The 26,398-nt window shown below is 38.6% G+C and overlaps 1 protein-coding gene across 4 annotated transcripts in view; it reads left to right on the top strand.

The window, feature by feature from the left end:
* LOC126094788 (homeodomain-interacting protein kinase 2) overlaps positions 1-26,398 on the top strand; it is a 200,130-nt gene that overhangs the window by 26,866 nt on the left and 146,866 nt on the right. For all 4 annotated transcript variants that reach the window (XM_049909351.1, XM_049909353.1, XM_049909352.1 and 1 more), the window contains exons 2-5: positions 17,470-17,763; positions 20,040-20,294; positions 23,785-23,877; positions 23,976-24,194. In XM_049909351.1, the coding sequence (XP_049765308.1) occupies positions 17,482-17,763; positions 20,040-20,294; positions 23,785-23,877; positions 23,976-24,194 (849 nt within the window). In that variant the 5' untranslated portion in view covers positions 17,470-17,481. The remainder of the gene's footprint in view (positions 1-17,469; positions 17,764-20,039; positions 20,295-23,784; positions 23,878-23,975; positions 24,195-26,398) is intronic.

Here is a 26,398-nt window from a genome sequence, read left to right as displayed (position 1 = left end):
GGATCTCACCGTTGTTTCATCCACAATAGGAATGGATACAAAAACTCGATCGATGGCAGCAGGTGAACCTGAGGTGTACCCTGCCTCCTTGCATGCTTCAAGCCTTCCCATCCTCACGGTAACGTCGTACTCCAGTGGAATTGCTGTGGTTTTTTCCACCACCTGGCTGAGCTACAGCAACTGTTAAGCTTTACACCTGCTTTTTGCATTGCCCTCCAGGGAACCTAGTTCCCTGCAATGAGGACCCCCGCCCATTGCAGCTCTAGGGATATTACAAGAACCGTAGTGACTATAATGAGTGTCAGATGGAGTTTGAGTCTTTATGTCCTGAACTCAGTATGCAGTGAACCTGTCTCCCTTCAAACCCCACTTGAAGCTGTGGCTGTCACGATAAGAACGATGCAGGAAATTTCTCTCTGCAACATATATCTACCTCCAGATGGTGCAGTACCCCTGACTGCATTGGCTGCACTGATTCATCAACTCCCTAAACCTTTCCTACTTTTGGGAGATTTTAACACCCATAACCCCTCGTGGAATGGCACTGTGCTTACTGGCTGAGGTAGAGATGTCGAAACTTCCCTGTCTCAACTCTACCCCTGCATCTTAAATACTGGGGCCCCCGCACATTTCAGTGTGGCTCATGGCGCTTACTTGGCCATTGATGTATCCCTCTGCAGCCCACGACTTCTCCCATCTGCCCACTGGAGAGACCTCGATGACTTGAGTCCCATCTTCCTGTCACTCCCCCAGCACCATTCCCTCGGACGTGTACCAAGATGGGCTTTAAACAGGGTAGACTGGGAAGCGTTTACCTCTGCTGTCACTGTTGAATCTCCCCCACATGATACCATCGATGTGGTAGTTGAGCAGGTCACTGGAACAATTGTTTCTGCTCTGTGAAACACAATTCCTTGTTCTTTAGGGTGCTCCCGGCAAAAGACAGTACCTTGGTGGTTGCCGGATATCGCTGAGGCCATTAAAGAGCGTTGGCGAGCTCTACAGCGACATAAGTAGCGCCCTTCCCTAGAGCACCTAATAGCTTTTAAACAGTTCCACGCCTGCATTTGCCAGCTTATAAACACGGAAATAGGCCTGTTGGGAGAGGTACATCTCGACCATTGGGTGCCATATGTCACCTTCCCAAGTCTGGATGAAGATCAGACATGTATGTGGGTACCAGACCCCGATAGGTGTTACTGTCATTAACATCAATGGCATGTTATCTACCAATGCAAATGCAATTGCTGAGCACTTTGCTCGAGCAGCTGCATCAGAGAATTATCTCTCAGTATTTCGCACCCTCACATGGGTGGATGGAAAGGAAAGCCCTGTCGTTTACTGAACATCACAGTGAACCTTGTAATGCTCCGTTTACAGAGTGGGAGCTTCTTAGCGTCCTTGCACATTGCCCCGACACTGCTCCTGGGCCAGATCGGATTCACAGTCAGATGATCAAACATCTCTTGTCCGACTACAAGTGACATTTCCTCGTCATCTTCAACAGGATCTGGTGCGATGGCGTCTTTCCATCGCACAATGGCGTCTTTCCATTGCAGTGGCCGACTGACTCCATGCCGGGGCAGTTTCTGCCAGGGTCGCTCCACCACTGATAATATAGTTTCCCTCGAGTCTGCCATCCGAACATCCTTTTCCCGAATTAGTAAGAAACAACTTCAACAACCTGTCCAACTTAAAAGTGGAAGCTCTCCTTTTCAGGGAATCTAAACTATATGGTACTAACTAACAGAAAAATCAAAATTTTATGTACTGTCATTTTTGGATAAAATAATTTCTGTAGATTATAAAAGTAGTTCAGAACACTGTTGTAAAAGAACTTTCACAGATAAGTCCAAATGGAGGATTTCTTTGTAATCATAAAGCTATTATCTTTCAAATTAAAAAAACCGAAAAATATCTAGAACTGTTCCAGAGGTATAGCATTTTAAAATTTTTCCGAAATTCACATCTTAAAAATGATATGTGTAGTGTCGTCTTTGGGGGGCTGTATCTTAGAGCAGGAATTTTTTTCCAGAAAACAAAAAAATACGTGTTTCTTACTTACTCCTGAATTTTAATAAATGCTAAATTGAATAACATCTGAGTCTATGAGTCTCGCCTAGAGGCGAGTCTAGAAGTCTGTCAAGGGGGGGGGGGGTCTAATGGGGAGAGGGGGTTTGGGGGAATGGAATATTGCTTAACAAAGAGAGTTGGGGTCCTCCCAACAAATTGGTAAAATTTGGTGTTGCCGAAAGTAGTTTTTGGTAATTGTTTTGGAGTTCAGGGTAAAACGTGTGTTAATAAATAAAAAGACCCCCATTTTAAGTTAAATGATATTCACTGGTTGAGATAGTAAGCTACATGTCACTCTTATTCTTTTATTAAAATGTGTTTGAAATACATTGCAATCTATATTCTATATTGCTACATAATTATAAAGAAAAAGATTGAATCTGTTGGATTAATATATTCGCTGATTTTTGAAGTCATTTTATGCAGTGTTATATGACACTCCATTCCATGGGGGGGGGGGGGGTCTATAGCCCTCATTGCCGCCGCCCCCCCCCCCCCCCCCCCCCCCCCGCCATGGCCACATTTCATAACAACATAGGGGACAAACAAAACAAATTTTCAGTATTATTTAATAATTTTTGCATGCTGAAGACGTAATGTAATTTTTGTCTGGTACAAACTGTCAGTACACAGACAGATGCAGACAATTTCAGAGTTGCACACTCGGTTTGCATTTAATCGTGATTTATTTAGTTTCAATATCAGATAAAGGTCTTTCACACAAGTATGGTGACAGAAATGTAAAAACTTTAAAACTGGAGTTACCTTACATCTGCACGTACCCAGGGATGCTTTTCAACTGAAACAACAAACCAGTTTTGAAAGCAACTTGAAAACATATGCAATTTTGATGAGTTTAGGGAAGTGAACTGTCTTTGTCAGAATGTGTTCCTTTTTCTACAATGTGATTATCTTTTTAATGCATCCACATAAGTCTGCTATCCATTTCTAATTTTCTAATTTTGTTTCTGCATTCCTTTTCCTTTATAAATTCAACAATAGCAAATTTTAAATTGAAACATTGTTTCAGGCATGCCCTTTCAGTTGCAGAAATATATGAAGTCTCCAAACTCTTCGTTCAGTTCCAATCAAAACTGCTTCAATTAACAATGGAATAATGTGTGTGACTGCAGAAATTTTACTGTTCGTACCATCAGCTTCTTCACTTGCTCCAGGCCTGCAAATTTAGGACAAAGTTCTTTTTGATATAGAGAACAGTGAATCCTGTTTGTCGTTCGATGTAAATTTTTGCTCTTCATTGTCAGATAAATCTTCTACATGGTACTGTGATGTCTTGCATAGCAAATACGCAGTTACTGTCGCGTATTTTAATGGAGAATTTTCATCGAGAATTTTCATCCTTCTCTTCTGTCATTCCCATTCATTTTAAAGGATTGTTACAATAAATTGCTAGACTGTCTATTTTTGTGCAGACAAGCCACTGGACATGTGAACATCCTTCATACAATGAACAAATGGTGAAGTTTAAACAGTGCTGACAGCACGATTGAGAGTTGTACCGACCAACAACTGCCGCACTGCAATGCTAAACCAAATGTGGCACTGTTCGATGTACTTCTGAGGAAGACTGAGCAAATTCGGCGGAAGGGCAGTGTTGTGCTAAAAGCCAGAGCAGCCTTCACTGTTACTGCATTATTATGATTATTATTATTGAAGCAAATTGCGACGAAAAACAAAGTTGAGAAAAACAAAACTTTTGTGGGAAGAAATAGATACAGAGTTGTACATATTTAAGTTATCAAGATACTCTTTTGAATGAAATAGAACCAGAAGACTTTGCTCAAGTTAAAAACTGTATGAGACTGTCATATTCTAGTTTTGAACGTCTGTTTTCTACTGTGCAATCAGTTATTGTTAAACAGGATAAAAAATGTGACATACTATATCACCAATAGATAACCTTTTAATTACTCTTCAGTTTTTACAAACTTGTTCCTTTTTTGCAAATTTAGTACATTTAAGTTTCTGCTAACATTAAAAAATCTTCTGGAATTTGAAGATGTGTGTGCTTCGAGTCTACTTTTGATTCTGGCGGTAATCAGTAAATTCATTTTGCACTTTCTGGTGATTAAATATAAATGTTTCGGGGTTCCAGTGGCACATTTGTTTTGGTCCATCTGTCTTTGTGCCATTCACTTTTCTTGCATTGATAGTTTCATACCAGTGTTAAACATACACAACTTTGCAAGTTGGAGCTAAACTTGAATCTTACTAGTGGACGCATTCTATAAGATGGCCGATCAAATTGTATCCTAAATGGTTTATATTATTTCAGAACAGCTGGGGTCCTGTAAGTACCCTTTGGAATGCCAGATAAAGTGACTTTTTGTCAATTACTACAAATTACTTCCTTTCTGACAAAAAATCAAGAATCTAGTCGCACAACTGAGGTGATACTTCATAGGCAAGCAGTTTGATTAGAAGAGCCGCTTCAAAGGCGTGCAGTTTGATCAGAAGCCACTCGTGAGGAACTGTTTTTAAAGTTTTCTGGAAATCTAGAAATATGGAATCAGTTTGAGCTCCACCGTTGACAGCACTGTTTGCGTGAATAAAGAGCTAGTTGTATTTCAGAAGACCAATATATTCTGAATCCTTGAAAGCTGCGTCTATTGATGGGTTTTTTGGAGGTAATCTGTAATGTTCAGTCATAAATCTATGTTCCAAAATCTATTGCAAATTGACGTCAGTGGTATGGATTTGTAATTCAGTGGATTATTCCTATTTCCTTTCTTGAGTATTGGTATGACTTGTGCAACTTTCAGTGAGTGAGTCGTCATATATTGCTGCTAAGTATGGAGCTATTGAATGGTGATACTCTGAAAGGAACGTAGTTGATATACAGTCTGGACACAAAAATTTGCTTATAAGTGATTTAAGCTGTTTTGCTACACCAAGGATATCTACTTCTAAATTACTCATGTTAACATCTCTTCTTTATTCCAGTTCTTTAATACTTACTGTATCTTTCTGTGAAGGAATTTCGGAAAACCATGTTTAGTAACTCAACTTTAGGGGCACTGTCATCAGTAACATTACTATTGTTATCACTCAAAGGTGGTGTAAAATTCTGTGGAGAAATTTCCACCATAGTTACCTTAGAAAATGGTGAAATTCAGTGTTGGCCTATTGAAGAATCCTCTGCATAAAGTTAAGACAAAAATCTTGACGTACAACATTTTATTGGTCATGTTGGATGTAAGTGACAAAATAAACATAAAGTAAGTACTCATTTGCTTTGTAAACTCTGCATTTTTGCCGCATGTTGTGAATCAATACCTTTGCACAGTGGATATGTGTTTGGTGACTTTACTAATAAGTTATATCTTGAAACTCTTACTAGATACACTTTCCAGTACATCTACTATGTTAAGACTTATCTCATCTAAATTGAAGCTACCTTAAAATAATAAAATAGAATAATCAATAATGAGAGCGACTTTTTGCAAATATATTTCGTTAGAAGAAAACTGCGAAAACAGATGCGTCCGATGGCATTTCACGGCAACTCACCAGTAAACCTGTTGTCCCAAGTACAGACTACCAAATGGAAAGGTGGAATTAATTACAACTTCTGGAAACGAGGTGAAACATAACTCAGCGTAATCACTCGCGTCCAGGTCTACATCTACATCTACATCTACATCCATACTCCACAAGCCACCTGATGGTGTGTGGTGGAGGGTGCTTTGAGTACCTTTATCGGTTCTCCCTTCTATTCCAGTCTCATATTGTTCGTGGAAAGATATATTGTCAGTATGCCTCTGTGTGGGCTCTAATCTCTCTAATTTTATCCTCATGGTCTCTTCGCGAGATTTACGTAGGAGGGAGCAATATACTGCTTGACTCCTCGGTGAAGGTATGTTCTCGAAACTTCAACAAAAGCCCATTCCGAGCTACTGAGTGTCTCTCCTGCAGAGTCTTCCACTGGAGTTTATCTATCATCTCCGTAACGCTTTCGTGATTACTAAATGATCCTGTAATGAAGCGCGCTGCTCTCCGTTGGATCTTCTCTATATCTTCTATCAATCCTATCTGGTACGGATCCCACACTGCTGAGCAGTATTCAAGCAGTGGGCGAACAAGCGTACTGTAACCTACTTCCTTTGTTTTCGGATTGCATTTCCTTAGGATTCTTCCAATGAATCTCAGTCTGGCATCTGCTTTACCAACGATCAACTTTATATGATCATTCCATTTTAAATCACTCCTAATTCGTACTCCCAGATAATTTATGGAATTAACTGCTTCTAGTTGCTGACCTGCTATGTTGTAGCTAAATGATAAAGGATCTTTCTTTCTGTTTATTTGCAGCACATTACACTTGTCTACATTCAGATTCAATTGCCATTCCCTGCACCATGCATCAATTTGTTGCAGATCCTCCTGCATTTCAGTAAAATTTTTCATTGTTACAACCTCTCGATATACTACAGCATCATCCGCAAAAAGCCTCAATGAACTTCAGATGTCATCCACAAGATCATTTATATATATTGTGAATAGCAACAGTCCTACAACACTCCCCTGTGGCACACCTGAGATCACTCTTACTTCAGAAGACTTCTCTCTATTGAGAATGACATGCTGCATTCTGTTATCTAGGAACTCTTCAATCCAATCTCACAATTGGCCTGATAGTCCATATGCTCTTACTTTGTTCATTAAACGACTGCGGGGAACTGTATTGAACGCCTTGTGGAAGTCAAGAAACATGGCATCTACCCGTGTCTATCGCTCTCTTGAGTCTCGTGGACGAATAGCGCAAGCTGGGTTTCACATGAGTCTTTTTTGAAACCCATGCTGATTCCTACAGAGTAGATTTCTAGTCTCCTGAAAAGTCACTATACTCGAACATAATACGTGTTCCAAAATTCTACAACTGGTCAACGTTAGAGATATAGGTCTATAGTTCTGCACATCTGTTCGACGTCCCTTCTTGACCCCGGGGATGACCTGTGTCCTTTTCCAATCCTTTGGAATGCTACGCTCTTCTAGAGACCTATGGTACACTGCTGCAAGAAGAGGAGTCAAGTTCCTTTGCATACTCTGTGTAAAATCGAACTGGTATCCCAGCCAAAGTTCATCTTCCGTAAACACTATCACAATAACAGAGAGGACCTGCTCCATACTGTAGGAGGCCCACCAGACGACTCCTCTTCTGGGCTGCAACCATGCAACTTAATAACGTGGAGCTGCACCCTGATTGGCTCCATCGACTCCAGCGGTATTATGGCTGCATCTCTTGTGGCCTCCCCACTGTGAGCACTTTGAAGTATGCAACTCTGCTGTCACTGGAGCGTTGGTACACAGTGCTCAAGAAGGCGGTGGCCGCATCATACGTGCTGCGACCACACTGTATGAATTCACGGCAGAACAAAACCAATGTATCATTTGTTTTGATGAAAGCATGAAAGCCGTGAGAGGATAAATTGGTTAAATTTGAAACTGGTAATGGTACTTCTTGAATAAAGTAACCTAATATCAATTTGTGGCTGGTTGCTGTACTCTGTCAACAGCTTATTTCAAGTAAGAGAGCTTTGCAGAAATTCTTGACTCTGACAAAGAAAATGATTCTGTTGTGCCCAAATATATGCCACACAGTTGTGAAGTTCATCCGTTTTGCCAAAGAAGAAAGACTTTTTGTTGGGGAAAAGACCTGATGTCATTGACTGAAGGAAATACAGTGGTCTATATGATTTGTTAAAATTTTTATTGGTCTCAGTCACAATAAAATGTAACAACAACTTGCTAATTACCGGTTTCGGTTGACTAGCAACAATCCTCAGATTATGCTTACTAAAGATTGGTTTTGGTTGACTAGCAACAATCCTCAGATTATGCTTACTAAAGATTGGTTTTGGTTGACTAGCAACAATCCTCAGATTATGCTTACTAAAGATTTGGTGCCTAAGTATAATGTTGACCCTCACAACATTGTTAATAAGTGTAACTTGTCAGCATTAAAAAGTTGGCTTTCTATGTTAACAGTTGCATTTTCACCAACTTTATGTAATATTGTTGAGTTATGCTTAGTGACAATGACATCGTTGCCAACATTGTGCTCGAGTACCAAATCTTTAGTGAACATGATCTGAGGATGGTTGCTAGTAAGACAAAACCCGTAATTAACAAGTTGAAATTATGTTTTATTGTGATCAACACTATTAAAATTTTTAATGAGATATTCTGCTATAATGAACAAATAGAACATACAAAAGTTTTAAAGAGTTGTGGCCAGATAGTTTCTTCTTACTACTCATACCGGTACCATAACACATGTAATTTTAGCAGAGAAGCTTTTTAAAAATATTTTGAGAGTATATGTATTCTTTTTTTTACTTCTCATTCATGATGATATTTGTTAGTAGCAGGTAATTACAATAAAATTATTTGTTACACTTTAACTAATTTTTCATACCTGTAACACTTTGTGTAATTGAATTTCCTCTGACCAGTTTGAAATCAAATTGTGAAGTTGTAATTAAATGACGTTCTAAGGAGGTCAAAAAAATTCCTAAAACAATAGGACTTGCAAATTACCAGTAATAGAAAAAATTAACTGCTCGAATGTGCCGTAAACATGGAAAATGGTTACATCCAGCACATTTCATTGTCTGCCTCCCACTTTTCTTAGACAAAAGATAAATATTTCACAGTTGCAGATCAGTGTTTATATAACTAGATATCTATGTCATAAATTTCAAAGTTTTTTGCAGGATATCAATATGACACATCATTAAGTATTTTTGTAAATATAACAAAAGCTCTCATGAAAAGCTCACATAATACTAGGTACAGAAAATTAGTTAAAACCTGAAATTGATAGTAATGAGATTTTTGGGGAAAATTTAAGTGTATATTGGAAGGTTAGGCAAATGGGAAATGGAGGTGGTGTGTTTGTCACTGTAGACAAGACACTCAAATCCACAAGATAGAAATTGAAGCTGCATGTGGGATTATTTGGGCAGGACCCAGTATCAGGGGTGGGCATAATGTGATAATTGTATCCTTCTATTGCCCACCAGACTCATCTCCGGATCATATGAACAGAATCTTCCGTCTGTTCTTGGTAGAACAACATTATAATAAATGAAAAGCACCAGTTTGCTTTCCTGATGTAACCGAAAACTTTAGAGAAAACCTCTTGTACGTAAGTTCTCCAGTCATACTGTAATCGTAGGTGAGGCTTTAATCATCCAACAATTAATTGGGAAAATTACAGTTTTGTTAGTGGTGGGCATTACCAGTAATAGAAAAAATTAACTGCTCGAATGTGCCGTAAACATGGAAAATGGTTACATCCAGGCGTTCGATACAGTTCCGCACTGTCGTCTGATAAACAAAGTAAGAGCCTACGGAATATCAGACCAGCTGTGTGGCTGGATTGAAGAGTTTTTAGCAAACAGAACACAGCATGTTGTTCTCAATGGAGAGACATCTACAGACGTTAAAGTAACCTCTGGCGTGCCACAGGGGAGTGTTATGGGACCATTGCTTTTCACAATATATATAAATGACCTAGTAGATAGTGTCGGAAGTTCCTTGCGGCTTTTCGCGGATGATGCTGTAGTATACAGAGAAGTTGCAGCATTAGAAAATTGTAGCGAAATGCAGGAAGATCTGCAGCGGATAGGCACTTGGTGCAGGGAGTGGCAACTGACCCTTAACATAGACAAATGTAATGTATTGCGAATACATAGAAAGAAGGATCCTTTAATGTATGATTATATGATAGCGGAACAAACACTGGTAGCAGTTACTTCTGTAAAATATCTGGGAGTATGCGTGCGGAACGATTTGAAGTGGAATGATCATATAAAATTAATTGTTGGTAAGGCGGGTACCAGGTTGAGATTCATTGGGAGAGTCCTTAGAAAATGTAGTCCATCAACAAAGGAGGTGGCTTACAAAACACTCGTTCGACCTATACTTGAGTATTGCTCATCAGTGTGGGATCCGTACCAGATCGGGTTGACGGAGGAGATAGAGAAGATCCAAAGAAGAGCGGCGCGTTTCGTCACAGGGTTATTTGGTAACCGTGATAGCGTTACGGAGATGTTTAACAAACTCAAGTGGCAGACTCTGCAAGAGAGGCGCTCTGCATCGCGGTGTAGCTTGCTCGCCAGGTTTCGAGAGGGTGCGTTTCTCGATGAGGTATCGAATATATTGCTTCCCCCTACTTATACCTCCCGAGGAGATCACGAATGTAAAATTAGAGAGATTAGAGCGCGCACAGAGGCTTTCAGACAGTCGTTCTTCCCGCGAACCATACGCGACTGGAACAGGAAAGGGAGATAATGACAGTGGCACGTAAAGTGCCCTCCGCCACACACCGTTGGGTGGCTTGCGGAGTATTAATGTAGATGTAGATGTAGATGTAGATAAAACATCCTGTGAATCATTACTAAATGCCTTCTCTGAAAACTACATAGAAGAGATAGATAGGAACCCCATTCGATGTTGGAACTAATGGCAACAAATAGATGTAACCTCTTTGAGGATGTCCACATGAAAACTGATATCAGAGACAGTAACGTGGATGTGGCAACAGTGCTTGTTGTGACAATGATTAGCAAAGTACTAAGGACAACTAAAACAAGCAGAAAGACATATGCATCCAGGAAACTGGATAAAAAAAATCAGTAGTGTCATATCTCAATGAGGAACTTGAAACATTCTGCACAGGGCAGTAGCCTGTAGAGCAACTGTGGCCTAAGTTTAAAAGAATAGTTGATTGTGCACTAGATAGATATGTACCCAGTAGAAGAGTTCATAATGGGAGGAAACCTCCATGGTATACAGTCAATGTAATGAAACCTCTGAAGAACAGAGATTACTGCAAAATAGGTGTGAAACAAAGCATAGGGCTATAGATGGAGAGATACTGAATGAAATGCATTTGGCTGTCAAGATAGCAATGTGTGATGCCTTACAGTGACTACCATAGCAGACTATTGTTAAACGATATTGTGACAATGTTTCACAAAACCCAAAGAAATTCTTGTTTATGTAAAGGCTTTTAGTGACACCAAAGTTAGTGCCCACTCCTTTGCGAATGAGACACGAAATGAAATAGAAGGTAGCACAGCAAATGCAGCTGTGTCTCCAAATGTTCCTTTACAAAGGAAAAGCCAGGAGAACTGCCCAAATTAATTCTCATACCAATGAAAAAATGAATGGAGTAAATATTTGTGTCAGGGGGGTTGAGAAGTAGCTGAAATCGTTAAAACTGAACAAAGCTCCAGGGCCCGATGGATTCTATACTGCGTTTGCAGCCGAGTTAGCCCACTTCTAACTGTAATCTATCATAGATCTCTTGAACAAAAAACAGTGACCAGTTCTAGGAAAAAAGCACTACTATTCCATGTCCTTGAAATTGAATTGTTGTAGAATTTTAGGACATATTCTGAGCTAAAACGTAATGAGGTATCTTGAACAGAATGACATCCTCAGTGCCAACCAGTATGGATTCCAAAAACATTGATCGTGTGAAATCCACCTCCCATTTTTCTCATATGGCATACTGAAAGCTTTGGATCAAAGCAGTCGGGTAGATGCAGTATTTCTTGATTTCCAAAAAACATTCGACTCAGTATCACACCTATGTTTATTGTCAAAAGTACGATCATATGGGATTTCAAGTGAAATTTGTGACTGGATTGAGGACTTTTTGGTATGGAGGACATAGCATGGTATCTTGGATAGAGAGTCATTATCAGATGTAGAAGTAACTTCGGGTGTGGCCCAGGTAAGTGTGATGGGATCTTTGCAGTTCTTGTTGTATATTAATGACCTTGCAGACAATATTAATAGCAACCTCCGACTTTTTGCAGATGATGCAGTTACCTATAATGAAGTACTAGCTGAAAGAAGCTGCTTAAATATTCAATCTGAACTTGATAACATTTCAAAGTGATGCAAATATTGGCAACTTGCTTCAAATATTTAGAAACGTAAAATTGTGCACATCACAGAATGGAAAAATGTAGTGTCCCATGACTATAATATCAGTGAGTTACTGTTGAAATCGTCCAACTTATATAAATATCTGGGTGTACACTTTGTAGTGATATGAAATGGAATTATCACATAGGCTCACCCATGGGTAAAGCAGGTGGTACAATTAAGTTTATTAGTAGAATACAGAGGAAGTGGAATCAGTCTACAAAAGAGACTGCTTACAAATCACTCGTGTGACTGGTTCTAGAATAATATTCAAGTGTGTGGGACCTGTACCAAATAGGACTAACAGGGGATACTGTACAAATACAGAGAAGGGCAGCACAAATAGTCATAAGTTTGTTTGATTCGTGGTAGTGTCACAGAGATGCTGAAGGAACTGAACTGGGAAGACTCTTGAAGACATATGTAAACTATCCCGAGAAAGTCTATTAACAAAGTTTCAGTAACCGGCTTTAAATGATGACTCTAGGAATATGCTACAATCCCCTATGTATTGCTCACATAGGGATCATGAGGATAAGATTATAATAAGTGCACAGGCATTCAAACAATCATTCTTCCTGTGTTCCATACATGAATGGAACAGGAAGAGACTCTAATAACTGGTACAATGGCACATACCCTATGGCATGAATCTCGTGGTGGTTTGCATCCGTAACATGAAACAGAGCTGGAAACATTTTTATGTTGGGTAACCCAAAGAAGATTGTTATTTCACTGGATCAAGTGTAGTGTTTTTAATGAAGATTTTGTAGAAACGATGGTCACTAAATATTCCCAAAACTTTCTATTTCATTCTCCCAAATTTTCAACTAATCCCTGAGTTACCTGTTAGTTGAATTCCTTACATTGCTTTTTTTCTATGCTTCTGTTCCTCACAAAGGGCAATGTTGTACATACTGTCTTGTGCTACTGTCTGTGATGATAACACATTATCAGGGGATACTGATGATTAATGTAATTTATTTTGGACTTCCATTAGTGAATTTCATTTCACCTTAATGTAACTGTACAGGTTGTGTGTACAAAGATGGCACATAAGTCAGAAAGTGATGTAACTGATATTGAAAATTGAGTCACATTAGTTGCAGTTTGTGCTACTGGTTTATACAGTGGATAAAATTTTTACATAGCAGTATTGGATTTTCTGCCCCTGTAGCACAACAAACTGTACTGTAAAAAAGTATGTTTTGGTAAAATCTTTGATGTGCTGTGTTGTTGAAACTGCTAATTTTTGGAATAAATAAGTTTAAATATGTTATCCACAAAATACGGTCCATTAGCTTCCGAGACAATGACATTAAGATGGCGGCTGCTCGATTTCCCACTGTCAGCCAATCAAAGCTAGTACAGATATGTGGTCTAGTTAGCCAATAGCAGTGACCACTTGATGAGCACGCCTTAAGTTCCTGCAAGTGAAGCAGTGACATTCCTGTTCTTGTTTGTAATAAATATGTGGCTATCTCAGTTTCCTTATCATGATTTCCAGGTTATGGTGAGGTTGAAGCATAACAACACAACTTAAATTGATGCGAATGAAGCAGTGACATTAATATTCTTCATTGTCACAGATATTTGACTGCTGTCTTCCAAATAGACCACAATTTCCAGGAGTGTGGTTTGACTGTTTTCAGCTGTTTTTTTCCAAATATTATGTGATCTTCAGCGGTGTTTAGGCATGGACACAAGAGGACAGCTAGAATTGCCATAAAATATCTGATTGTGGGGGCAGACTGATCTGTAGCATAGCCTGAGGTCCGTGTTAGTTTATAAAGTAAATTTGGTTGAGAGTTGGTGAAGCCAATACATGTGGAAAAAAAACCTCTAGTTTAGACTGACTTGTTGCTTAGCAAGGTATAGCGAAGCTTATGATTGTAAAAGCAGAAAACCTGATGGTGGTGGCAGGTGTACCTGTAAATTGTGGTGCACCAATGAAATGTGTAATCTTGTTACGAATAATCAGCTATTTTCCCAGTTGTGTTGTGATTTCGAAGGGTGTGGATAGGCAGGAAACTGAACACAGCTTCAGTTGGTGGAGAAAATTATATGTTGTAATGTAGATTATGAATTTCCTGTTTCAGGAAATTGTCATTTTTCATGCAGTGTTGCAGCTTGTTGTGTAGTTCATAGTATATCCCTAGTGGTCTCTCTGAATGAGTGTAATGTGATGCTATCATTCGATCAGTGTCAATACTATATCAAGCACTGTGACTTATTATCAGATTTGCCCATTTGAAGGCGAGTATAGTTTTCTGGTTGTAATTCAGTCTTGAATGTGAAGATATGCTTTCTAGGTGAAGTTGCGTTCTATAAAATAACCAAAGCCAACTTATGGTTGTCATTGGGGGAGAACAACGTACTACCACGAACAATGGAATGCCCCTGGTGCCATGTGCCATGTAATTTTTTACCCAACTTGGGCTCTTTGTACTTGGTTTGGTGATTTGCAAATGATTGTCTGAAATATTTCAGATTTCTGCGCCGTGCGGGTCTCCACATCGTACCCGAAGATAGTGAGACTTGGCACGGATTTTGACATTCCTTCGCGAATGGTGACAGACTAGTCTTCCTTCTGTTATGAAGTGCATATCCAGTGGACGATAAACTATTCACAACAGTTCGGGGGACCATGGGTCGTCCTTGAAATAGACCAGGTGAAATTTGGCAATTAGAAACACGACATAGACCTTAAAATCTATGGGAACTGGGTGTTCGCTGGAACTCGGAAAAATGCTTCCTTGAACCTGTTGAATTTTGGATCAAGAAAGAGTTGGTAAGAATAATCAAAGATAAGATCCTTCCTGAGATGATGATCGTTAGCGACTACTTCAGTTCATACAACACTCTTTTTCAGTACTGAAGGAAGGTTTTCAGCACCTTAGAGTGAACCATAGTCTGAATTTTGTAGATTCGAAACAACATTCTGTTAACATACATACTGTGGAGGGAATTTAGTGGGACACCAGAGGTGCCATCCCACATGTCAGAAGGAACAAACGTGTCGGGGATTACCTAGCTGATTATATGTTCTGTTGAGCATGTTCCCTGAATGAAGTATTAGAGCACTTTTCCATTGAAGTACGTAAACTTTACCCACCCATCAGAACTTTGTTGCAATAATTTTTTTTGAAGAAAGGTGTAAGCACAGATAGTGATCAAAATTCCATGCCTTTTGGGGAAATAGGCATCTTCATTTCCCTCACCATTAAACGTTTGTTATACTATCTCAGTGCTTGGTACTGTACACTTTGTCTATTACTTTGGGACGTCTACTTTATTCCTGTTTCATGCTTAATGTACAGGGTGTACATAAAGTCTGGGAACACTTTCAATTATTTATTGCACAAGAACTAAACATTGTACAGATGTCATACATATTGCATTTTGAAGAGAAACTCTGAAAGCTTCTTTTTTTTTTTTTTTTTTTTTTTTTTTTTTTTTTTTTTTTTTTTTTTTTTTTTTTACAAACATTTGATATGCGAACCATGAGTGACCCGGCAGACGTCAATACAGTAATCGAATTCTTGCCATACCTGTCCCAGTCTGGCATTGTCGACTGTGGCAGTCGCTTCCCATATTCTCTCCCAGAGCTCTGCTACATCACATGGTAGAGGCGGTACATACACCAGATCTTTAATTTGTCTCCAAAGAAAAAAGCCACACGGAGTGAGATTTGGTGACCGGGGAGGCCATTTCGAACTCCAACACACAGAAAGCTCGCTCTGCACCTGAACTCACCACGTTTGTGACTAGCGCTGACTATTGGCAAATTACCAAACTATTCTGTGGCGGTATACATAAAAAAAAAAATCTTTCAGGGTTTCTCTTCAAAATGTCATATGTGATATTTGTACAGTGTTTGGTTCTTGTGCAATAAATAGTTTAAATTGTTCCTGGAGTTTCTGTACACCCTGTATTTTCATTATTTGTGTGTACATGGGCTGAAATTGTTATGATGTGATTGGCTGATCACATATAAGTGTAATAAACTCTGATTCTGAGCTTTGATTGGTTGATGAGGTCACGTGCCCTGTGGATTTTCATGTAACAAAAGCAGATCGCACAGATTTCACAGTTTCCGAAGCTATTGTGCTGTATTTGGTGGACTTCATATTTAAACTTGGGTAGTGTTTATATTTGTGCATTCGGAAAATATGCAATTTTGATGATACAGTGCATTAAAGATCTATCCAAGACACATTCTTTCTTCTTATCCTTCCCCTCTCTCTCTCTCTCTCTCTCTCTCTCTCTCTCTCCCCATCTCCCAACCCCTCCCTCCCCCCCCTCCCCCCTGCCTCCCTCCCTCCCTCCCCCCCTCCCCCTCCTTCTTCTTCATTCACCCTACAGCCCGGATCTCGCACGTGCAGACTTCCATCTGTTTGACCCAATAAAGGATGCACTCCACAGGATGCAGTACGTGGATGATATGGTTACTGATGTAACAAAGCTTTGGCTTTGATGTCGACCAGTAGTGTCTTACCAGGCGGGTATGCAGGTCCTACCAGTAACATGGCATAAGCCTGTAGCATTGAACTGAGATTGTAATGAGAAATAGGGTTTTGTACCCAAAAGAGTGGGGAATAATGTGGTGTATTTGAGTCCTGGATAAAACCAACCTGCTTTCAGAAAAAGTGTTGATTGCATATTGAACGACCCTCGTATTTTTCAGGTAACACCAACAGTGATGATGATTTACGAAAAGGAATTCATGAACTAAGGAAAATGTGTACAGAATATATTCTGGTAAATGTTAAGTCAATGGGATTTTGTGGATAACTTCAGTGAGGACTAAGTTGTTAGTAAGGCTACTTTACCTGTTAATTGTTTTTTTTTCTTCATTATACTGGATGTAAAATATCGTATAAATATGAAGAAGCTGTGCGGATTAAGTTGAATAGATTTAAAAATACCTGTGGAATAATTTATCTTAAAGCATAAAACACTGAAAAATATAGACCGAGAGTTTATTAGACAGATGTATTCTAAAGGTATTGAAACTTTGGAGTGGAAAAGAAAAACTGGATGAAAATAAAAGGGAATGGAATGAACATCTACAAAGAATCGATCCAGAGAGACTGCAACATCAAATAAAGAACTTTAAACTAAAGGGAAGATGGATCCTGGCAGGCTGAGAAGAACATAACCGTAGCAGGTCACAACTGGCCTCATACGGGAAGTGGTGGAGAAGTATGCATTTTTTTATGATTGAAATAATAAAACCCTGCACCAATTACACATTTTTTCAAGCATACCCCGATGAGTTTAGAGAATTTTTTCTGAAGTGCAAATATTTACATTGATCTGAGGCGGATGCGGAGTTATGATATGTGTATCTTATGCTCCAAACTTTATAACTCTACGATGGTAACATGACACTTTGCAATAATGTCTTTTGTTTTTCTTATTTTTCAGAGACTTCGTGACATGTTTAGTTCCCTCTCCTCCAGCAACGGGGCGGTGGTGCACCAGAGTCACAAGAAACGAAAGCTTGAACATCAACAGCATCAACAGAGGGACTATGCTCAGGCTGCAGCAGACAGCATATATACAATAAATGTTAATCAGATAAACCAGTCCGTTGTCCGACACCACGCACAAACCAATAACAATGCAGCCCAAAAAAGCCCAAACAGTGTCGCATCACAGCAGTTTATCCGTGCCTCGACCATAAAGCTGTTTGATACGTACCAGCGTTGCGGCCAAAAGGTAGTGAATGCTTAAGACTTATATTTTTGATTTGGCTAGTGTTGCAATGTCTATACATTTATGTATGATACATGAAATAGCTATCCAAGGATTTCTGTTGGGCCTTATGTTTTTTACCTAATTGTTCCTATGTTACCATACACTATTACATCTCTCTCAAAGCTACCCGTTAATCTCCTGTTGTATTTTCTGTTGTGTTTTTGCCGTGTTGGCATGTGTTATTACATTAATTGATGTTTGGTACTACACATAATGTATGTGGAAATTATATTAGTCTGGTGCCTCATCTTGAAGATACAGGCCCATAGAATACTGTTAGGACTGAAAACTAATGTTACTCAATGACTGTCATGGTTTCTGTTCCCGCTTGCATGTCAGTGCCATCACTTGATACTGTGTAAGCATGTTGGGTGTTACCAAATGGTGTGTTTCAGCAATGTGTTCGTATTATTGTCAACATCCAAAGACAGTGCTCTTTTGTAGATCCGTTGTACATGGAGGTATTTCATAACGAGTTCCTGTGAAGGTAGTGTTGAAAGTGTGCCAAAGAAAGAAAGCAGTAAAGTGAAAAAAATGGTGAACTTTTCAGATTATCAGAGTTAAAGGGCCAAGAATATATAAATTTGGGAAGTGGAATTATTCTGGCAAAAGAATTATCAAGGAAAAGTCAGACTTGGCCAATACTGTTAATTCATTCAGAACTAAAGTTGTACAAGACATTCTCCTGCAACAGCCTATTAAATAGTGTGATATGAAGAAAGATAAGTCTTGCAGTGACACTCCAAAATCTTTCCCAGCCACCTTCAAAGATAATATTTTGATTCTTGGCAAAGAATCAAGTATGCAAAATAGTATTTATGCCATTGCATGGTGTAACTAGAAACAGGACTGCTGCATTCGAAGCTGTCCAGCAGGATAAAAAAGGGGAAAATCAAAGACCAGTGCAATAAGCTTAGAAATTTGTCCCCAGATTACTGGTTATAGTAAAATATTCACCACTAAGCTCAACCATAATCTTCCCCAGAATAAAGTATTTTACACTAGCTGTGGAGAAAATATATCCAGTATTCCTTCACTTGAATCTAGACTTTAATGCGAAATAAGTTTTACCTCAATTCTTTTAATGAAAACTTTAATCTGCAGCTCGATCAAACTTAAATGGAGACCTGCATAAAATGTGAGAAGCTCCGTACCAATTGTGGGGACCTTCCATTGTCACTGTCTGTGAGATGAGCTAAAAGTTCAAGAAAGGAGAGCAGAAAAGTTTATTTGGGAAGTGAAGCATCTGAATTGTGCTCAGAGTGTGGTAATACTGTCGGCTCACTTTTTACTTTGTACAGTATGTTCAGTTACTGATAATTCCCACTAAAGACAACTATTTGCATATTTGCAGTTTATTTGGTATTAACAACTTAAATGACTAAGAACCTGTATTCTTTGTGTGTCGTTGAAGAGAGACAAATGAGCTAATGAAGTTTGTAGTATATTGTTCTTCTACATAAATGAAGTTTTACTTCCCAGCATGCAAAAATTTGCCTTTTAACTGATGGTTGTTATTGGTAACACTGCAACCATGAAAAACGTTTTCTACTCTGTGAGCACCTAAAAGAAACAGTGACATATTATCCCATTAGTGATCATTCCTTTTTTCTCAGTGACCAACATTTTGGTCCAATAAATAAAAAACTTCAAGAAATGTGGCCAATTGAACATTCCAGAAGAGTGAAAGGTCATAATCAAACTAAAAACTTGCGGAGTTTCAAGAGTAGAAATTAGAATCCCCACACATTTTGGGTTGTGGTAATTGTTAGAAAGATTATAATAAGAACTCTCTCAATCTTTTTGCGTTATTGGTATTACTTCCGTAAATTTTAGCTATAGCAGGCTCTTGATTATCCAGGTTAATCCAAACTGGAGGCTACATAGATAACCAAAAAAGACATGTAATCCAGAATACACAGATTTTTACTGTAAACAGTTAAGCAATGTAAATAGATTACTGTGATTACTACTTTTGCTAAGTACAATCCACACTGCATTTTTTCTGGTGATGTATGTATGTATGTATGTATGTATGTATGTATGTATGCTTTCATTTCGTGTCAGCACATAGCAAAAATTCTGAAGGGAAGAAAAACACAGTGATAGTGGTGGTAAATTACTTTTACCAAGCTGTCTATAGAACACACCTCCAATTTCTTGTTAAGCACAGATTTTATGTCTTTAACTGTCTGCAGCTCATTGAATTCAGTTAAATTTATATCGTAACATTTCAGCGCAAGTCTTGTGAACGGGAGGGTGATGTGGGCAGTGGGAGCGGCGATACAGGGACCACTACAACCACGGGCGCACACACGACAGCTGCCACGACGACGGCCGGGCACGGCACGGGCAAGGGGGGCGGCCCGGCTGCGCCCCAAGGGTCGTCTTCTGCCGATGGTGACTATCAGCTTGTCCAACATGAGGTGTTGTACTCCATGACAACCCAGTATGAGGTACTGGAGTTTCTGGGACGTGGGACATTTGGACAGGTTTGTTTCAATTAGAGGTATATTTGATGAACTTGGTAGTCTAGTAAATTGTTGCACAGTTTAGTTATTGTATCCTCCATCTGAGTTTTCTTAAATAGCTTAAATCGCTTGACCTATTTCAAGTCATTTTAAGCAGACTAGTTCATTTACTCTGGTGTCTTCCAATTTGTTTTGTTCATTTTTCTTTCTAATTATTTTTTGTACCCTATCATGTACTGACTCTTCAGCCAGTGTTTGTAGTTTCTAATGCAACAGGTAGATGTAATCTCCACCCACTTCCATGTAATAAGGTAACCAGCTATTTTATGTGTGGTAAAGGAGACCTGAGTCGCAAGTTTGTACATTTTCTTTGCCCAAGTGAATTTTTGGTGAAAGAGATTATTCTATTCTGTCTTATACAGTACAGTTATATTGTAGGTACCATTCAGCCATGAGCTCAAGAAATGTGGGTAATTGAATACTGATTAGAACATGGAATCTAATTTGTCACTTTTTCTGTGGTGTAAATATTTGTTATTGCTCTGCGACAAACTTTTAATGTAAATTTTATAGTCTGGTACTATGATAACTGTGACAGAAAAAAATGCTTGGATATCCATGATTTCCATTCATTGAGTGCTGTGTATCAACATATTATAGGTCTATGTTCAAGTCATATCTGTCAAACATTTTCTTAAAAATCACATTTTTAATTAACAGCACTGCATACTATTCTAATCAACTTGCAGATGATGGTAGTGCCCATTCTGTAATATTATAAGATTTCTTTGTGTGTTGTAGTGATATTTCAGTGTGATATGAAGAATCAGAAGTAGAAATACACATTAAAATACTTGTTTTGTAAACTAGCTTTTGCCTCCAAAGCTAACAATATCTCACAGAAGATTTAGAGAAATCAGGTAATTCTGTTAGCCCTCATTTTGATCAAGAATATTACCTTCATTTGAGATTAAATAAAATATACTGAATTCATGCACTGATGGGAAACACTGGATGGAATGTAGTATGTGTATGAGAGTATATCACTTCTCATGAAATAAACAAGCAATCAAAGTCCTTTTCCTACATCCCTGTCTGCTGCTCATTTCACAATGTGTGTAGTGGATGTGGTTACTTTACCAGTATTGAAAAGATTAGATATTAAATTCCAGTGATTACGTGTTGAAATCCGATGAAGGAAGATCCTTACATACAGATGTTCCTTACTGGGAGTTAATGTATTCCTAAAAAATATCTTCATTTGGTTTTAAAATGCTGTTATGTGAATGAAACTATGATCATGTCAAGTCATTTATAATCCAAGCATAACGTAATATCTCTTAAAAATATACTAGTCTGTAAAGGAATATTGTTTGGCAAAGAGGCATTTTTTTCTGCCTCTTTCTCATTTTTTGGGTAAAACAACACAAATTAATAAATATAGCAACATATCATAAGTAATGTATAGAAGTTGAGAAAGTACGTTACCTTTCTCAAAAAACAGTGGCTTCAAACAAAGGACAAGTGGTTATATATGCAAGGGTTAAGGTCCTTGTAATAAAATTTAAGAACTAAACAATTTGGCACTTTTGTGGAGTATTCGTAGAAATGCGGAGAGAGGGAGAAGAATAATATGCACTTGCTGGTTTCAACATCAGTGTAAGAAAAGTGCCTTGAACAGGTTTGACTGTCACCACATTCATTAACATAAAATATTAAAAAAACAGTACTTAATCATTTGTCTAAACTAGCAGAATTGATTTTTTACGTACCAATGAGTGATGGAACAAGTATACTATGAATTTCATGATTAAAATTGTAGAGATATCTGTTATGAAGTTCCAAGTGTTTGTTGTCCCCCCCCCCCCCCCCCTTTGCTACCATTCATACATAATGTAATTCTGTGGTTATGAGGACCATATTTCTCAGAGGTCTAACTGCTGTGAAGAAGACCCCCCCCCCCCCTTACAACATTGAAAAAAATTGGTGTTTGCTATATATCGTGCCAGAGGCTCTTGGCCACATTATGTGATGCTGTTGGTGAAACTGTGTATAAAGTGTTTCTTTAAGGTATAGTAAATAATGGGCAAAATAATGTGTGTGTTGAATGAAAAATTTTCACACTGACTAGAGTTATTGCATTAGGGGAACACAGTGACTGTTTTGTAAAAGAAATGTGTGTATTAATATTAGAGGCTCCAGGCACACACATGGTATTATTACTGGTTTTGACTTCTTAGCTAATCATCATCATATGATTTGAATGTGTTACCTACTAAGCACAGCTGAACTGGCCATGATAGCTGTTAAGCTGTTAATTTGTATTTTCTGTGTACTCAAATCATTTGATGATGACATGCTAAGATGTCCAAACAGGTAATGATATCATGTGTGTGTGTGTGTGTGTGTGTGGTGGGTGAGATATATTTTAAAAAAATTGACAGATTTTTAACATAATATAAATGGATATATATAAAAAAATTACTCACCTAGTGGCAGCAGCACACACATACAAAAGGATTTACAAGCTTTTGGAGCCAGTGTCTCCTTCTTCTGGCAGAAGAGTTGAAGGGGAAGGAAGAGGGATGAAGGAAAAGGCCTGGAGAGATTTAGGGAAAGGGGTACAGTTTAGAAAAGTCACCCAGAGCACAAGTCATGATAGGCTTACCGGTTGGAATGAGAAGGTAAGTGTTCACCTGCTGCCGCTTCGTGAGTAGATTTTTTTTGTTTCCATTTACATTATATTATCAATAATTGATTATTTTCATTGTTATGTGGACAAATTTTCAAGTTACTTGTATTTTTCCATAGTCATTGGTATTGTGGGTTAGTGACTGTAAGCTTTCCTTTAACAATATTCTAAAAAATTTAAAGAAATAATCTGACAGTCAGACAGCAATCACTCAGAAATTATGAAACACTAAAAACCATTTTTGTAACAGTTTTAGTGGTGAAATTGTCAGTCGAGGAGAAAATAAATGCGGAAGTTATTTTCACATCTTCTTATTTAGTGTTTATTAACAAGTGTTGATGCTTGAACTGAAATTTCCTTTGCTGTATTTCACAGCGGCCTTTTTGTTAAGTAGAAAAAAAAAGTTACAGATGTGGTTGTGAAGGGAAGGAAGATAGTAGCTTATGAGACAATTGTCAGAGAGACATAAATTAAGCCATAGATTCACTCATCAGGTAGTTAGAATGTCAGTCTTGTGTGTTATGTAATTGTTGCCTACAACTGATTGTTTGATCTGAATTTGCTTCTTGACTCTGCATCTTCACTGATTTAGTCTCTCGTCCGCTACTTTTTCATCCTTTAACTTGTATTCATTTACAATTTTATCAGTGTTGGTAACAGACATCGAAGTAGATTTTTGAGTTGGACACTTGGAAGTTTCCAGATACTTATACTTTATACTAAAATACTGTTGTCAGTCTGTCTGACTCCTCTGTTTTTGACTTCATTTTAGTAATGTTAAAAGTTTTTTCATGCAGCCATTTTTATGAATGTTTACAGGTAGTTAAGTGCTGGAAGAAAGGCACAAATGAAATTGTTGCCATTAAAATACTCAAGAATCATCCATCATATGCTCGGCAGGGTCAAATTGAAGTAAGTTTGAAAGGACTTATGTCCATATGTTGAAATAGACATATTAAATGTTTTGCTTTTTACTTACCAGAGCTCACTATGATTGATTATCTTTACAGGTCAGCATTCTCTCTCGCCTTAGCCAAGAAAATGCAGACGAATTCAATTTTGTCAGAGCCTTTGAGTGCTTCCAGCACAAAAACCATACATGTTTGGTATTTGAGATGCTTGAGCAGAATTTATATGATTTCCTGAAACAGAATAAATTCAGCCCTTTGCCTCTCAAATACATTCGACCAATACTTCAACAAGTATTAACAGCGCTTTTGAAGTTGAAGGTAAGTTATAGACGATGTTCAAAAGTGACAAGTTTGAAAAGCATAGTTTAATTTATTGGGATTGTCATACTGTAAAACTTGCTCTGGTATGTCCTGCAAGTAATATTGTACGTACCTGTCATAATGTGAGCACATGGCACACATTAGCAAGTGTTCTTCAGTGCAATTCTATGTCCATACTCTCAGTATTAGTGGTCTAACATGTTACTATTATTGGACATTTTGCCACACTGACCACCATAGAGTATTCTCAAATCTTGCACTGCATTTTATTTCACTTCACACAGGTGGACACTTCACCAAACCATCTTACATTTCCCATACAAAATTCGCACTGTACTAGTACAGGCAATCTTTTCATCAAGATTTAAATGTTCCTCTTGGGTCCTTCCCAAAGTTTTACTGATTATTTCTTACACACACACGCAGATCTTTAGAAGGTACCTGACACAGCTTTCATTCTAGCTAATGTAGACCGTGTTAGTTCGCAGTTTTTGTATGTTGTTTGATTAATTTTTATCATGAAAAACCATTTTCAAATATTGGATACAATTAACAATTGACACTGTTCCTCCTCCTTGTCAATCACGACAGTCTTTACTGTTTTCACGTAGAAGGATTCAAAGCATTGTGTTGCTGCTGACTAAAGCATGCCATTTCTTTGAGTACTCTGACACGCAATAAATGACACAGAGTTCATAAAATTTACTGATCCTATGAATTGTAGCCAGATAGTATCGTAGTCTACTGAAGTAAAAAGTAATAGTGGTAGGCAGACATTTCTATACTTGGATCTTAAGGCAGTCCCAGTCGTAACACAATCAGTCCAACGAATAGATGTCGTGCTGAGTCGTCACCAGTACTTCAGTCGGCCATGTAGAGGGGCATGTTAGTTGGTGAACAGAAGTGGTAATGAGCCTGCACAACTTGGCCATAAATTGACCAGATGACTGGCCCACCTGATTTGCTACCCAGAGATTCTGTGTTGTTCAGTGTTCTCTGAAATTTTGAAACTTCCTCGCAGATTAAAGCTGTGTGCCGGGCCGAGACTCGAACTTGGGATCTTTGCCTTTCGCGGGCAAGTGCTCTACCAACTGAGCTACCCAAGCACAAATCATGCCCCGTCCTCACAGCTTTACTTCTGCCAGTACCTCGTCTCCTACCTTCCACCAGGTGCTGAAATTTTGTTGGACATGAAGGTGTAATGAGGCGTATTGCTATGGGCAACATCACTAAAATTGGCTGTCGACACCTGACCTGGTAGTGTGCATGTTAACATGACCGCTTCCGGAATGGGGTGGTTTGCTTGCTGCAGTTAGAATCTACCTTGTGTATTAACAACAAGGGGTCACTGTGCCAGCGTTGATGTGATTTCCCACATGCCCACTAGGTGAATACCTGGCTGGTTCCCATATTCCGATTTGGATGCATGGCATGCAAACATTTTGAACATTTTCTCGCACTTGCACCCAGAATTTATTCTATATCTAGACAGATTGGGTACACTGCTTGTGTCATGGGTGGGTGAATAGGAGACTGATGACCTTACCTCTTTGGCATCCTTAAACACTTAAATGCAAAGCAAAGCTACCTACATGCTTATTGCACTCTGAACACCGACGGTGGTTGTTCATTGTAGATTCACATTATCTGTTATTGAAGATGTTATGTTACAAAGTTTGTTGGTTGGTTGATTTGTGGGGGAGGGGACCAAACAGTGAGGTCATAAATCCAATAGGATTAGGGAAGGATGTTCGCCAAGCCCTTTCCAATGAAACATTCTGACATTCTCCTGAAGTGACTTAGGGAAATCTCAGAAGACCTAAATCAGAATGGCTGGGCATGGGTTTGAACCGTTGTCCTCCCAAATGCAAGTCCAGTGTGCTAACCACGCACCACCTCGCTTAATCATGTTATAAAGGTGGAGGAAGATGAAGAGAAAAAGCAGTGATCTTCAAAATTTTCTCCTTGCAGAAAAGATTTGTTGCTTCAAATCGTATTGGGTCAACATAAGGTTACAATAAAATGGAAAAAACCTGATAAATTACTGTGGGCAATAAGCAAAAGGTGTAACTGTTCCTATGGAAATACATCATTAGTAAATTCTGCAGTCATTACATTGTGACTCCTGTTAGTTTCATTTTCTGTTGGTTCTATATTTTCTTCATAGACATTGTTTTGTCCTGAAGTCATATGAAGTGCTT

Source organism: Schistocerca cancellata, chromosome 8 (assembly GCF_023864275.1).
Source record: "Schistocerca cancellata isolate TAMUIC-IGC-003103 chromosome 8, iqSchCanc2.1, whole genome shotgun sequence".
Lineage (NCBI taxonomy): Eukaryota > Metazoa > Arthropoda > Insecta > Orthoptera > Acrididae > Schistocerca > Schistocerca cancellata.
This window is presented reverse-complemented; position numbering and strand designations above follow the sequence as displayed.